This window comes from Amphibalanus amphitrite, unplaced genomic scaffold (assembly GCF_019059575.1).
Source record: "Amphibalanus amphitrite isolate SeventyFive unplaced genomic scaffold, NRLGWU_Aamphi_draft 000855F_arrow, whole genome shotgun sequence".
Classification (NCBI taxonomy): domain Eukaryota; kingdom Metazoa; phylum Arthropoda; class Thecostraca; order Balanomorpha; family Balanidae; genus Amphibalanus; species Amphibalanus amphitrite.
In genome coordinates this window covers 197,501-210,421 of record NW_024882349.1, presented here as the reverse complement: position 1 = coordinate 210,421, position 12,921 = coordinate 197,501, and the positions used below count along the sequence as shown (strand labels likewise).

At 48.2% G+C, this 12,921-nt stretch overlaps 2 protein-coding genes across 5 annotated transcripts in view; one reads left to right on the top strand and one right to left on the bottom strand.

Annotated features, from left to right (window-relative positions):
* LOC122367179 (phosphatidylinositol 3,4,5-trisphosphate 3-phosphatase and dual-specificity protein phosphatase PTEN-like) overlaps nt 1-1,750 on the top strand; it is a 29,096-nt gene extending 27,346 nt beyond the window's left edge. For all 4 annotated transcript variants that reach the window (XM_043340063.1, XM_043340061.1, XM_043340062.1 and 1 more), the window contains one exon: nt 124-1,750. In XM_043340063.1, the coding sequence (XP_043195998.1) occupies nt 124-146 (23 nt within the window). In that variant the 3' untranslated portion in view covers nt 147-1,750. The remainder of the gene's footprint in view (nt 1-123) is intronic.
* A 963-nt stretch (nt 1,751-2,713) lies between these two features.
* Nucleotides 2,714-12,921, bottom strand: part of LOC122367178 — a 22,588-nt gene continuing 12,380 nt past the window's right edge. The window contains exon 4 of the mRNA XM_043340059.1: nt 2,714-3,601. Within this exon, the coding sequence (XP_043195994.1) occupies nt 3,454-3,601 (148 nt within the window). The 3' untranslated portion in view covers nt 2,714-3,453. The remainder of the gene's footprint in view (nt 3,602-12,921) is intronic.

Sequence of the window (12,921 nt, the reverse complement as noted above, 5' to 3'; positions counted from 1 at the left end):
TGTTCCATAACAGCCCGCGCTCATACAAAATCTCCACTGACGGGCGAAATTGTAAGAAAATACATGTTCGCGTAATTACTTTCCACCCTGTACATTATGACGTCGTCCGTTCCTATATTTCAGAACGAGAGAGCACCCACCTATAGGAGTTGCCGGCGCGCTGACTGCGACGACGGCAAAGGAGAGAGCCAAGTACAAAATGAACGAGAGCGTACGAGAGAGAGAGCGTGGGAGCAGCGGTGTCCTGTCGTGTATTTCGAGCGGCGGGACTGAATTGAGAAGGCATCGTCTTCGCAAGCTGGGATCGTCAATAGAAAAGCTTAATCCTCAGCGTATGAGATGGACCTCCAGAATCAAAGCTATCCGGATGGTTCCTTCAGCTTGTGTTCTAGCCGAAAGCTATAGTTTGTTGGAACTCTCAGCTTACGAAACAAAGCATTCAGCGTGAGAAAAGGCCGTCATAGACTGAGCAAATTCAGATCATAAGCTCCCATGCGTCTGCCGCGTTTGTGTGTCTGTGTGTTAGCGGGTGTATGTTTATCTCTTATATGGGTCTCGCTATGGTATGGGATTGGCGTGGAATCAAGATTCAAGTATGAGTGATGTCTTGCTGTCATCGCTAAAATGTGGACGTGTGGAGAGATGTGGACAGCGTGGAAAATGTGGAAGCGTGAAGGGATTCAATGTGGCCATTTGACGGTATTTTAGTGGTGGATTTAATGTTCAGGAGTATGTAAAAATGTGCTGGAAATAGCACAAACAGGACATTTTCTTGATTTGGGTTTTGGTAGGAATTTGCGAATGGTAACGATAAGAGTGGAGTCGAAGTGGGTTGAGATGTGGAGTTAGACGAAGTGGAAGGGCCAGAGTTGGTATTTGGTTGAGCTGGAGATAGAGATTGAGTTCATGAGTTAGTGGAGAGTGACTTGAGGAGTTGATGGAGACGGAGTGAGTTGAGCTGATGAGTTGGTGGCAGTGTGAGCTGAGTTGTGAGTGGAGTTTGAGTTGGATGGGTTCGTTCTACGGCTGGGATGATAGCGGGGTGTCTTGAGGAGGGGCTGTGAGCTGTGAGTTGGGGAGTTGGTAGATCCGAGGTACGAGTACCGAGTGGACGCCCGAGTTTGAGAGTGACCGTGCTGTCTACCGCGCCCAGTGAGGCGAGATCTGGCAGCCCAGTAGGAGAGTTGCCAGATGCACCTTGTCGCTTGGCTGTGTAGCCATCTGAAGATGGCCTTAGCGCTTGGTGCCGAGCGGGATTTGGAACATCCAAGAAGTGCTCCGCACAAAACCGCACGTGTATGATTTCGAGAATCTTCTCAAAACAACACGTGCGTGTTTTGATGCAACACTTTCAACTGAGTGAGACGTATGGCGGGAGCGTGATTGGTAAGAAGTGGCGCGAGTGAGACTGTCTTACATGTGAGAATCCATCAGTGAGATCGCATGCTCATATGTTAGTGTAGCGTCTCGACGCTATCACCTGGTTTTAGTTGATGTCTATATGCCGTTAGAGAAATCCCTGTGTCTCTAAGCAATAGACATATTTGTCAACATTTCGCTGTGTGTATGTATGTGTGTGTTTGTGGAGTATCCCGTGTGTATAGCCACCGGCCGGGCGCCCGAGTCTGTCTCGGCGCTCTGACGTCACTGGGGGACGGCGATGACGTCACTGGTGGGCCGCCGCTGTTGTGAAGTGTATGGGAAATGTGCGCAGTGCGCCCCCGGCTCCAAATACAAGCCGACCATCGTACGATAATGTTTTATGACGTTATGAAATTCCTTTTTCAACATTGTGATGTCTCGATGGTTCTTGTTACGGAGCGAGCGAAGCGAGCGTAGTCTTTCCTTAGATTAACGGAAATTTCTGAGTATGAGCGGCCGGCCGGCCGGCCGGCCGGCCGTGGTCACGCTTTTGCGAGGCTTATATCTCAGCAACCACTTGACCTATTTACACGCGGTAATTTTTGTAGGGCAGCTTCATTCCTTCTACCAAGTATTGGACTATTCCTGATGCATGTGGGTGACCCCTTATGCACGTGCCACGTGCAAAACGAAGAGGTGTCCGTTTTGTAATTGTTGCAATATCTCGGTAACTACTTGGCCGATTGCGCTGAAAGTTGGCATGTAGGTAGGCACCCACTAGGCACTGCATATCCATGTGCCAGAGTTGGGGCGCTGCTGCACGTGCGCACGTGCAGGGGTCGTTTCCAGATCTCGAGAACGGCTGGACCGATGGCGCTCAAATTTGGCACATGGTTAGGGACCGGTTAGTAGGGTGCCGTGCAAAAGTCAGTTTGGACCCCGCTTGCACGTGCGCATGTGCAGTGTGCCGCTTCCAGATCTCGAGAACGGCTAGGCCGATTGCGCTGAAATTTGGCACATCGCTAAAGACCGGTTAGTAGGGTGCAGTGCACAAGTTAGTTGGAGGTGCCCCCTCGCAATTTCGCACGTGCAAGGCCCATCCTCTCGCTCGCTCCGTTAGTCGCCCCAAAAGGCGTTATACTGGTAATTAGATGTGAATTTACTATTTAGAACGTTTGTTGGAATCGTGCGCGAGGAAATCTTTGGCCTGCCTGCACGTATATATTGTATACGATACGTTGGCGATTTCGCCCTGTGATGAAATGAAAACCTCAATGCAGCCCCCCACCCCCACCCCCACCCCATTTATATCCTGGAATTTTCCCAGGACATTGATAAGGACTCCCTGTATAGCTTTCGCATTAGATTGCCCGCTATATTTGATCGACACAGTGACGATAACGACAGTCTAAACTCTCGGCAGATGCGCCACTTGAACATTTTGTGATAGAGCGTTTACGCAACGTAACGTAACACGATAACATCATAACAACGCCATTAACCGTCGATGTACAATAAATAACGCGTATAAATAATGCGTAACAAACGTCGAGCTATCAGCTACATGTACATACAGTTGATAAGAAATGCAAAACAACCGTAAATGCCAACAGTTCTTCACATACAACAAACAACTGGCAACATAACTAACAATAAAACAAGCAGACCGGCACTTGTCGAGCCATATGCACACTCTAAATTCTAGCTAAATGTGTCCAATAACAATCAAAGGTGTTAAATACTGTTTCGCTACGATTACAATGGAAAGTAACAATGCGTTAAAAATATAGCAGCTTTGACAGGTTGACCCAGCCGTTAGAAATGTCCCGAGGTTTAGTCACCTTACTAAGCCTCCGAAAGCTTTGTACCTACATTTATTCTAGCCACGGAATGCTAACTAACACTTATCAGAACACTTGTATCACATGTCAATCGTCAACAAAACACATGATAAATATGAACTAAACTACTTCTCTTCGTCCGCAGTTCATCAAACTTCACGGGCCCAATCACTCACAATTCCAGGCATTGTCTTCGCCTTGCGGCCACCTCTATCACTACAGCTTCTCTGGACGCTCACTAGATGGCAGTCTACCTCGCCCATCCACGATAGCCCTCGGCACAATGAGGGAACAGCTGCCGGCAGAGTTGCTGTGTAGGATGTCGAGACATTTGTTGACAAAGATCGGCGAAACTTCCCTCGTAGAGGTATGTGGAGAAGAACCACCGTGGGGGCTCGCTGTGAAAGAAGAAAAACACTGGTTAGAATTGAGCCGTGATTTGGGGGAGCGTTAGGTGTCGGATGAACCAAGATTCTTACGGATGAACTAGGAACTGTGAAGATGAGCTGATAAAACTCTGGATTAAAACATTTGGACCGAATGTCCCCCCCCCGTTCCGTATTTATTTTTGTTTTTTGTTTTTTGTATCTCACGGACAGCCAAGGCCTTCTCCTTGCCTATAACCCCCTGATCCGTACTGACGAGTCACCTTTATTCGATACCGACTTAGTAGCTCCTCAGGAGCTGCAGGCTAACGTGCGATTGGGTGACCGTTCAAGCGGGGGTCTCGTCCGTTGAAACGATCTCAACCCAGACGATTCACCAGGATGCCCGCCCAGACCAATATCTCCCTCTAATTTCTATCATCCTTCTGGCTCTGAAATGGTCTCGTTTACTCATCAGCAGTCAGCAAATTCCTTAGGTTGGCGAGTCTCACGTCTTCCTTCTGGACGTGTTCGCTCTTCATCGCCGCGTTTCGCATCAGCCCCTTTTCGGCGTTTCCTCCTTATGACGGCAGTGCTCTATTGTTGACCGTCCTTGGTCTTTGCTCCAAGCAAACAGAAAGAGAATAACCCAAGCAAAGGCTAAATAATAGACATCAAATACCGACGAATGTTTGTTTGGACTCAGTTGTTAGTCTTATCACTCTTCGGGATGTCGCACAGTCCAGTTTTTCTTAGGTATAGTTTGTGTCATCAATGTGCTTTGTTGACCATTCTTCAATTGTTATTTGTTAGTCCTGTTGAAGCACCCATGTAAACTGATGTTCACACAGCTACTGTTTAGGTGTGATGGACGTCTCGGAGGCATCAGTCCGTAACTGGCACGTGTGAACAGATATTTAGGCGCCGGCAGTCGGTCAGGACGGCGATACATCAGGCCATCTAGCGTGTCCGGTAGGTTAGAAGTAAACTACAACTTACAAGTCGGACAAAGCAGATAAGTTAACAATGGACATACCTATAGTTCGTTTTTCTTAAGTTTGCCCCTCACTGTAAACGTCTTTTTGAACATTGCACGAGAATTGCTAGCTGAATTACTGAGAAAACTGGTTGGCGCACACTGATTTGACAAGATTTCACAAACGATCAATTTCATCAAATTTATTTACTATTTCACAGACTCGTAAATCGTATTTGCCAATACCTACAGCCCCACAGGGATAGACGACTTCTCAGGAATTATGTCTGAACTAATAAATAAATTGCACGGCGCTTAACATAACGTTAAATCGTCTGTATTCAAAACTTATTTTTGAAAATATTATTCATATCTACAATACAATGTGCGCTAACCAGTTTTCTCAGTAATTCAGCTAGCAATTCTCGTGCTGTGTTCAAAGAGACGTTTACAGTGAGGGGCAAACTTAAGAAAAACGAACTATAGTTACGGAGCGAGCGAAGCGAGCGTAGTCTTTCCTTAGATTAACGGAAATTTCTGAGTATGAGCGGCCGGCCGGCCGGCCGGCCGGCCGTGGTCACGCTTTTGCGAGGCTTATATCTCAGCAACCACTTGACCGATTTACACGCGGTAATTTTTGTAGGGTAGCTTCATTCCTTCTACCAAGTATTGGACTATTCCCGATGCATGTGGGTGACCCCTTATGCACGTGCCACGTGCAAAACGAAGAGGTGTCACTTTTGTAATTGTTGCAATATCTCGGTAACTACTTGGCCGATTGCGCTGAAAGTTGGCATGTACAGGGTGTCCCAGAATTACCCAGACTCGTATTTTACAGTAAAAATCGTCGCTGTACCGTAATGAACAAAGTTGTAGGCGTAATACTTTTATGATACGTCCCTAAGCGACTGACCTTGAGAGCCACGCCATCCCGGGGTCGGGTCGTGACCTCGGCCAGTGTCTGGGCGAGGTCAACGGTGGGCAGTTGTTTTTTGCTTCCCTGCCAAGCTCCACACAGGCAATTATGGGCAAAGAGTACAGCCCTGCGCTCCGAAACAGGGCTGTTGGCATGGTTTTTGCCGGACAGTCTCCCAAAAGTGTCGGAAAGCAGCTGGGCATCAGTCGAGCCCAACTTCACGTGTGGTTGCGGCGTGCTAAAGCGGGAGAAGAGCTGGTCAACAAGCCTGGTCGCGGCCGAAAACCATCCCTGCACCCGGTCGCGAAGAGAGTTATCGCGTTAGCGGCTAACAAGCGACATCAATCAACACGAAAACTGGCCTTCCGACTAACCAGGGCTGGCTACACGACTTCGAAGTCATCTGTGCACCGTCACTTCCGCGGAAACTTGGGACTGCGAGCCTTCAAACTGCAAAAACGGCCAAAATTAACAGAGAAACAGCGCATGCATCGTCTGAAATTCGCCAAGGATCACAAGAAATGGACCGAAAACGACTGGAAACGCGTGATGTGGTCAGATGAGTCCCCTTTTGACCTTTTCCACGCCCCTAATCGCCAAAACGACCGCGTATGGGCGTCAGATAGTGCAAACGTCCCAGCGGTAGAAACCGTCAAGAACCCACAAAAAGTGCATGTGTGGGGAATGATGAGTCACTGTGCTCTTTCTGATCTGCACGTGGTGCCTCCCAACACCACCATAAACGGCCAGTACTACCGCGAGAACATCTTGGCAAAAGAGGGACTTGACGCCGTGAACCGGACGACCACAAACGGTTCAATTTTGAAAAGAAAACTGGTGGAGAATCAGGATGAAGCCATCTTCATGCAGGACGGTGCGCCACCGCACACCGCCAAAGCAACCCAGCAGTGGTGCAGGGAGAACTTGCCAGGATTTTGGGAGAAAGAGGTATGGCCAGGAAATAGTCCTGACTTAAATCCGATCGAAAATATCTGGAGCATCATGCAACAAATGCTGGATCAAGAGAAACCTGCCACCAGCATCAGTGGACTCGTGAAGCAGATCAAGCGGGCATGGGCCAGCACTCGTCCATCTGTGCTGGCGAACCTAGTCGCCGGAATGCCAAACCGAATGCGTCTCTGCATTGCTGCTAAAGGTGGTTATGTTGGCAAATAAAAACAAAAAACAAGTGTTGTTTTTCTTGGAGTTAGACGGCTAAGAAAAGAGTCTGGGTAATTCTGGGACACCCTGTAGGTAGGCACCCACTAGGCACTGCATATACATGTGCCAGAGTTGGGGTGCTGCTGCACGTGCGCACGTGCAGGGGTCGTTTCCAGATCTCGAGAACGGCTGGACCGATTGCGCTCAAATTTGGTACACGGTTAGGGACCGGTTAGTAGGGTGCCGTGCACAAGTCAGTTGGGACCCATTTTGCACGTGCGCACGTGCAGGGTGCCGCTTCCAGATCTCGAGAACGGCTGGGCCGATTGTGCCCAAATTTGGCACATCGCTAGAGACCAGTTAGTAGGGTGCCGTGCACAAGTCAGTTGGAGGTACCCCCTCGCAATTTCGCACGTGCAAGGCCCACCCTCTCGCTCGCTCCGTTAGTCGCCCCAAAAGGCGTTATACTGGTTAGTATGTTCGGTATTTTTATATTGAAGTCTGTTGAGTAAAATATGTATGTTGATAATATCTGTGTAGATTTATACAAAAACTGAGAGGTCTATGCTGAGCATATCGAGACGGTTTAGTATGGCGTTAGCGACCCCAATGTCAAAGCACACCATAACACACCAACAAACAAACAAGCGAGCTGGTTTATTTGTCGTTGGATCGCTTGGCGTTCAAAGCAAATGCCCGTGAGCCCGGTGATATCCTCTAGTGCGCATTTGCAGTCTCCGGTGGAGTCTCCGTTCGATTCGGTGCTCTGTTTTTGTGTTGGAATGCAGTCTCCGTGTGTAATGCGGGAGACTGCAGCAGACCACACGACAATAGCACCACAATCGCGAGACTGCAGACGCGCATAGAAAGGTAACCTAAAATGTCGCGGGACACTTCCCGCTGTAACTACTTCGTGTGAGTGTGAAGCTTTTGTTTGAGCGTGTTCAGCAATCAAAACTTAACTCATACTCACGGACCAAAGTTTGTAGCTACACCTTTTGGCGCAATTTCCAAAAAGTTAAAGACCAAATTCAAAAGGTTTACACTCGAAATGCACGTGAACGTTTTGAATTTGGTCTTTAACTTTTTTAAATTGCGCCTAAAATGCTGTAGATATTTTCACTTGAGCCCGCATGACTCTTTTTCTTTCCATGCTCTTTCCAGTCATGCTCTTGCTCTTTGTGGCATTTTTTTTAGTAGCAAAATCGTTTGTCAGCATTATGTATACAGCAGTACCTGTATGCATATGGATCGACATCAAAACAACATGTTTGGTCATTGGTGGTTGCTATCACCCTTCCCCCAGCCCTGGCTGGAACCGCAAGTGATATCCACTCTCAAATCCCTTGTCTCTGGATAACCGGAAGTGATCGATCAGTGTAAATTTTGCTTCCGACAACCATCCCTCGTCGTCTAACAACAACACCAGCGCTCCATGGGTGTTCAGAAGGACGACAGTCAGCTGGTGCGCCGTTTTTGTCACAGCTGCGCCACCTGCTGCGTCATTTCACACGCCCAGTGACGTCAAACGTCAGCTGGCCACACACACAAACAGCTGGTCATTTTGGGCATCGTTAGGCGGGATTACATGGTGATTTTCTTCGGTAGCGGGTCCTCAGATTTGCTCGTTTGTGACAGTGTCTGAGGGAAGGTGATGATTATCGCTCAGTCAGGTGGGTGTGAGGCTAATTGCTAAATGGTATGCGCTATGCTAATGAGATGATAATCGTGGCTTCTTCAGCACCGTCCAATGTTGAACTTCGGAAACTGTTTTGGCGTGCAGCTTACTAATTTTATCGTCAGTATACCGCGACAAAGCTGAAAGCATCGCCTTGAGGAAATGACTATTAATCGCTTATAGTCCCGTTAGAACACATAGCCTTGAAAAAGATGCAAGGCAAGCGGGAGAAGCTATTTCCAGCAGCTCAACTGAAAATCTTAAAAAGGTATGTGTAGGTATAACCCTCGCCGGACCTATTGGTTTTCTACATACGCGCCGGCCGAGGGGTGGGGGCGGGTACGACCCCCCTCGCCGTTTCGCCCCTGGTGGAGCTAGCGCGTCGCGGAAAAAACGAGCGTGTGCGCCGTTACGAGACGCAGAGATTGGTTCCCGATTTTAAGGTCCTAGGTCAACCGGTGACCTCTGAGGTCAGGTCAAGTGCCCCAAGGAACGGTTCAGTTTTTGGTGAATAACTTCGCAAAAAACGGCCGCAGAGCGCCGATTTTGGCAGCATCGTGTTCGCCTCGCTCAGGCGCGTCGAATAATATACTTTTTGTCCGGGTCAGGTCAACTTGGGGTGTTGACCTCAGGTCAAGGTCAGGTCAGCACCCCCAGGTCACGAAGTTGGTCGAAAGAGGTCATGTCGCATATCATTCAATTCGGCAGGCCTTCCTGAGTCCATTGGTGGCTTTCCCGACTCGCTAGCCCAATTTGATCAAGAGTTATTGACGAAAAACTAATATGACCTTGATGACGTCATAAATGACGTCACGAAAGGTCAACATTGCAAAAGTGACGCATCTAACCTTGCAAGGAGTGCATCAAATCACGATTCTGTGTGCTTGAGATAGTTGGAGATCGTTCCCGGCGCCAGAATAGCAGTTTTCATTTTTCCCCATTGACTTATAATGGTGAGGTCACGAAAATGACCTGACCTTATATGACCTTTAGGAAAAATCCGAGATATACAAGTTGTGGGACTCATAATGGATACTAGATCCTGCAAGTTTCATTGCCCTGTGACATCTCCTCTGGCAGTGAGGGCGTTGCGAAGTTGCGACATCTGAAGACCGTGCAGAGGTTCACTTATGACGTCATAGGTCAGTGACCTGACCTGACCCAAAAATGCGGTTGGTGTCAAAAGATCCGGCTTGGATCAAAGGTCAGGTATGCCAAGTTTCAGCTCTCTATCGCCAGCGTGTTTGGAGCTATCGCGAAAAAACCCTATGGGGGGCGGCACCCGCCCCCCCCCCCTCGGCCGGCGAGGGATAATATTGCTTCGTATGAAAACGCCATCACATGCAACCCTCGTGGGGATTGGGACAAGAGATAAAACAGACGAGCGATACTTCGTATTTTGCCGCTCTTCATTCCATTTTCGTAAACCTAATCGGATCCAGAAAACCGCAATCAGCAATGTTCCATCTTAGTTATCAGCAACGCCTCTCACAGGGCCACTCATTATTCCTGCCTAACCTGGGGCGCTCCCTAAGACCTCCAGACACCGCCGGGGCCTCCCAATGGAGCAGACTAGCTCAGAGTGTAACTACCTGACCATCTGCTGTAGTCTCCGCCGGCAGCTGGCCGTGAGGTGATAGGCGGTGAGCTGGCACCGTTTGGTTTGGATCCGACGCCTGCTGCCCGCCCGCTGCCCGCCCTCTGCCGCTTCGTGTCAATGGTCTGTCGGTCAGTGTGGACTCATGTCCATCGTTTAATATTTGTAATATTATCGTACGAATATAAAACAACGCATTTTCTATTACAGTTATGCGAGTATAAAGTACTGCAAAGTTCGTTCCCTCCAGCTTCCAAATGTAAAGTGCTCAGATATTCAACATCCACCGTTCAATGTTCTCCGCCAGCTGTCAATCGCATTTCGAATTGTCTTTTGGTCTTTTGGTATATTGTATTATCTGCCCAATATCCATTTTGCATAATGACATCGTCTACCGTCCACAGTCCACCGTCCATCTTCCACCGTCCACCCACCGCCTCCCACCATCACCCCTGTCATGAGCTGTATAATGTCCCCCGCTTCCTGCCCGCTGCACCAGACTCTGCAGCTTTAAACGGTTCTTAGCATGAACTCACGGCCACCAGCTGCTGTTTAAATCATGGACTCTAGCTCAAGTAGCGGTCATACTCACCTACCGGAGGTGGGGGGAGGGGAGGGGAGGGGAATACAGGTCAGCCGCGCGACAACAGGTGCGCGCCGTGACCTCTGTGACCTCTGTGACCTCTAATCGTGACCCAGGTGACCCCGGCGTGAGCGGCCGCCGTGCAGTGCGGGGGCTGGAGATTGTCACGAATTGGTGCAGTGGCAGCGTTTGGAATGGAGAAGGGTTGTGCGTGGGGTCGGTCTCTTTCTCACTCTCTCTCTCTCTCTCTCTCTCTCTCTCTCTCTCTCTCTCTCTCTCTCTCTCTCTCTCTCTCTCTCTCTCTCTCTCTCTCTCTCTCTCTCTCTCTCTCTCTCTCTCTCTCTCTCTCTCTCTCTCTCTCTCTCTCTCTCTCTCTCTCTTTCTCTCTCTCGCTGTTTCTCTCTCTCCTACTTATCACTTCCTGATTTGTAACGCCCATCTCGCGATCTTATTTAGACTAGACCGCAATTTTATTCACTTCCGAATCACTTTGCATGTTCAACAAAACGCTGAGTCACCACTCGCCACTGATAAATCTCCAAAACTCAGCTGGAAAAGCAGCTGGTCACTGTGGCAGCTCGTGACCAAATCAACTGCTTACCTCCTTGTCCACTGACCCGGTGGTAAAAGAGTTAGCTCTCACTAGAGTCCAAAGCGTGGAATGAGGTGTCAACAGTCAAATGACTCTTACTGTCGAGTGTTAACGGCTCTAGTGATTATGTGGGGCAAGATTAGTTAAGACATAAAACATAGAGGACATTGAAACTACACTAAGACATAAAAATTCATCGAGGATTATTGGATGACGTAGAAAACAGTGATAAGAATTTACTGATTGAGAAGTAATTCATTAAATGAATGGTAGAAATCAACAGAGCATTCACCCTCGAATGTTCTCTCGGGATGGATAAAGTGTATCGATAAAGGTGTCAATCGCATGCAGTGACGCATGAATTTAGGCCTTATCACAAGATCTCACTCGCTGTCGTGCAGTGGAATCTGGTGTGACGTGAGAGCTGTGACAGAGCGTCACGATCGTCACAAGAAGTCAGAGCGTCACGTGAAGTCCGCGGAGACTGACATGTCTTCCCGTGGTTATCGAACAACATTTCCGTGACGAATTTGTCACAATTTTATATTAACAGCTTGGGTCAGCGATATTTGGTAAAAGGAGAATCGAAGGTTTTCGTTCTTTGTCTAAAAAAATAATGAGTGAAGGTAACAAAATAGTTCTGTTTCCAATAAAATAATAATTTTACATACCAAAACGGTCAAACAGAAACAAACGAGTTGTTATTCTCACATAACCGTTTTCAGCCAGGCTGCAATGGGTCACGGTGCAATGGGTCACCTTCGTGCATTTGAAGCGGTCGTGACGCTCCAAGCAGAAGCTCTCTGCAGTATAAGTCCCGTGACCGTACCATATGCTAGACAGAATGACCCGACGCCATATGGTCTAAACGTGAGTCGACTGTGGCGCGACTTATGTTACCGGGTCACCATCAAACTCTGTGGAATAAATGACATAAACTTGCCGCATGAATAGATGTGGGTGGAATTCGATCGGGCTTCGATTTGTAAGCTCCGACATAGATATCGGTGGTGGCATTCACCTTTTGGCGAATCCATGCATCCAAAAGCACGTGTTGGGGTGTTGTCAGTAGATAAATGCCTTTCCTGTGAATGTCATCGCCACCCTAAGTTCTTCAAAAGCTTCAGTCATTCTCCATCAAGTTTCTGTCATTTTTTCCAACACGGCGTTACCTTTGCCAGCATTCCGCATAGTAAATGGCCGAGACTGGGTCAGGAGTACAAATTCACACAATCAAACCGCAAATTACCCCGGAGCGCCGCAAATGCCTCAGAGCGGTCGGCGGCGCCACAATTGCCGCAAAGGCCGTCGGGTGGCCGCAAAGTGGCGCGCCAATAACGCCGCAGCTGCGGCGCAAATGGGTCATACTACATAGGTGTCGCATAGAAGTAGCACAGTGCGTACAGGTGTGTGAGGAAGTGGAAATTTGACAGGGAAATGTATTACTGAGGGAGAGGCTGTGCGTGAGTGCGTGTCTATTTATGGATGCAGATGAATGTAAACGGCTCTTTTGTAGGCATGTGATGTTTATTTGTGATAGCTCAGTCCGCCCTGAGGTTTGTAGCCGAATAAATGCAGGGTAATTGAATCCATGCTATGATAGTAGGTTTTCAAGTTCGAACTAAGAAATAATACCATTATTGTATGAAATATTTTGGGACTGCTCTAGATTGTCTTATAGGACCTAGTTCATCTCCGCTCCATAGGCGGTTCATCGTAGGTAGGTATTACTGGAGTCATTGGAATCACTGAAATCACTCGAGTCATTATTCCACGTAGTAGTCGGTTTACATTCGTGAAAAGTTAACGGGTTGACGGCGTCCGCATTCATTCACTTGAATATAACTCCT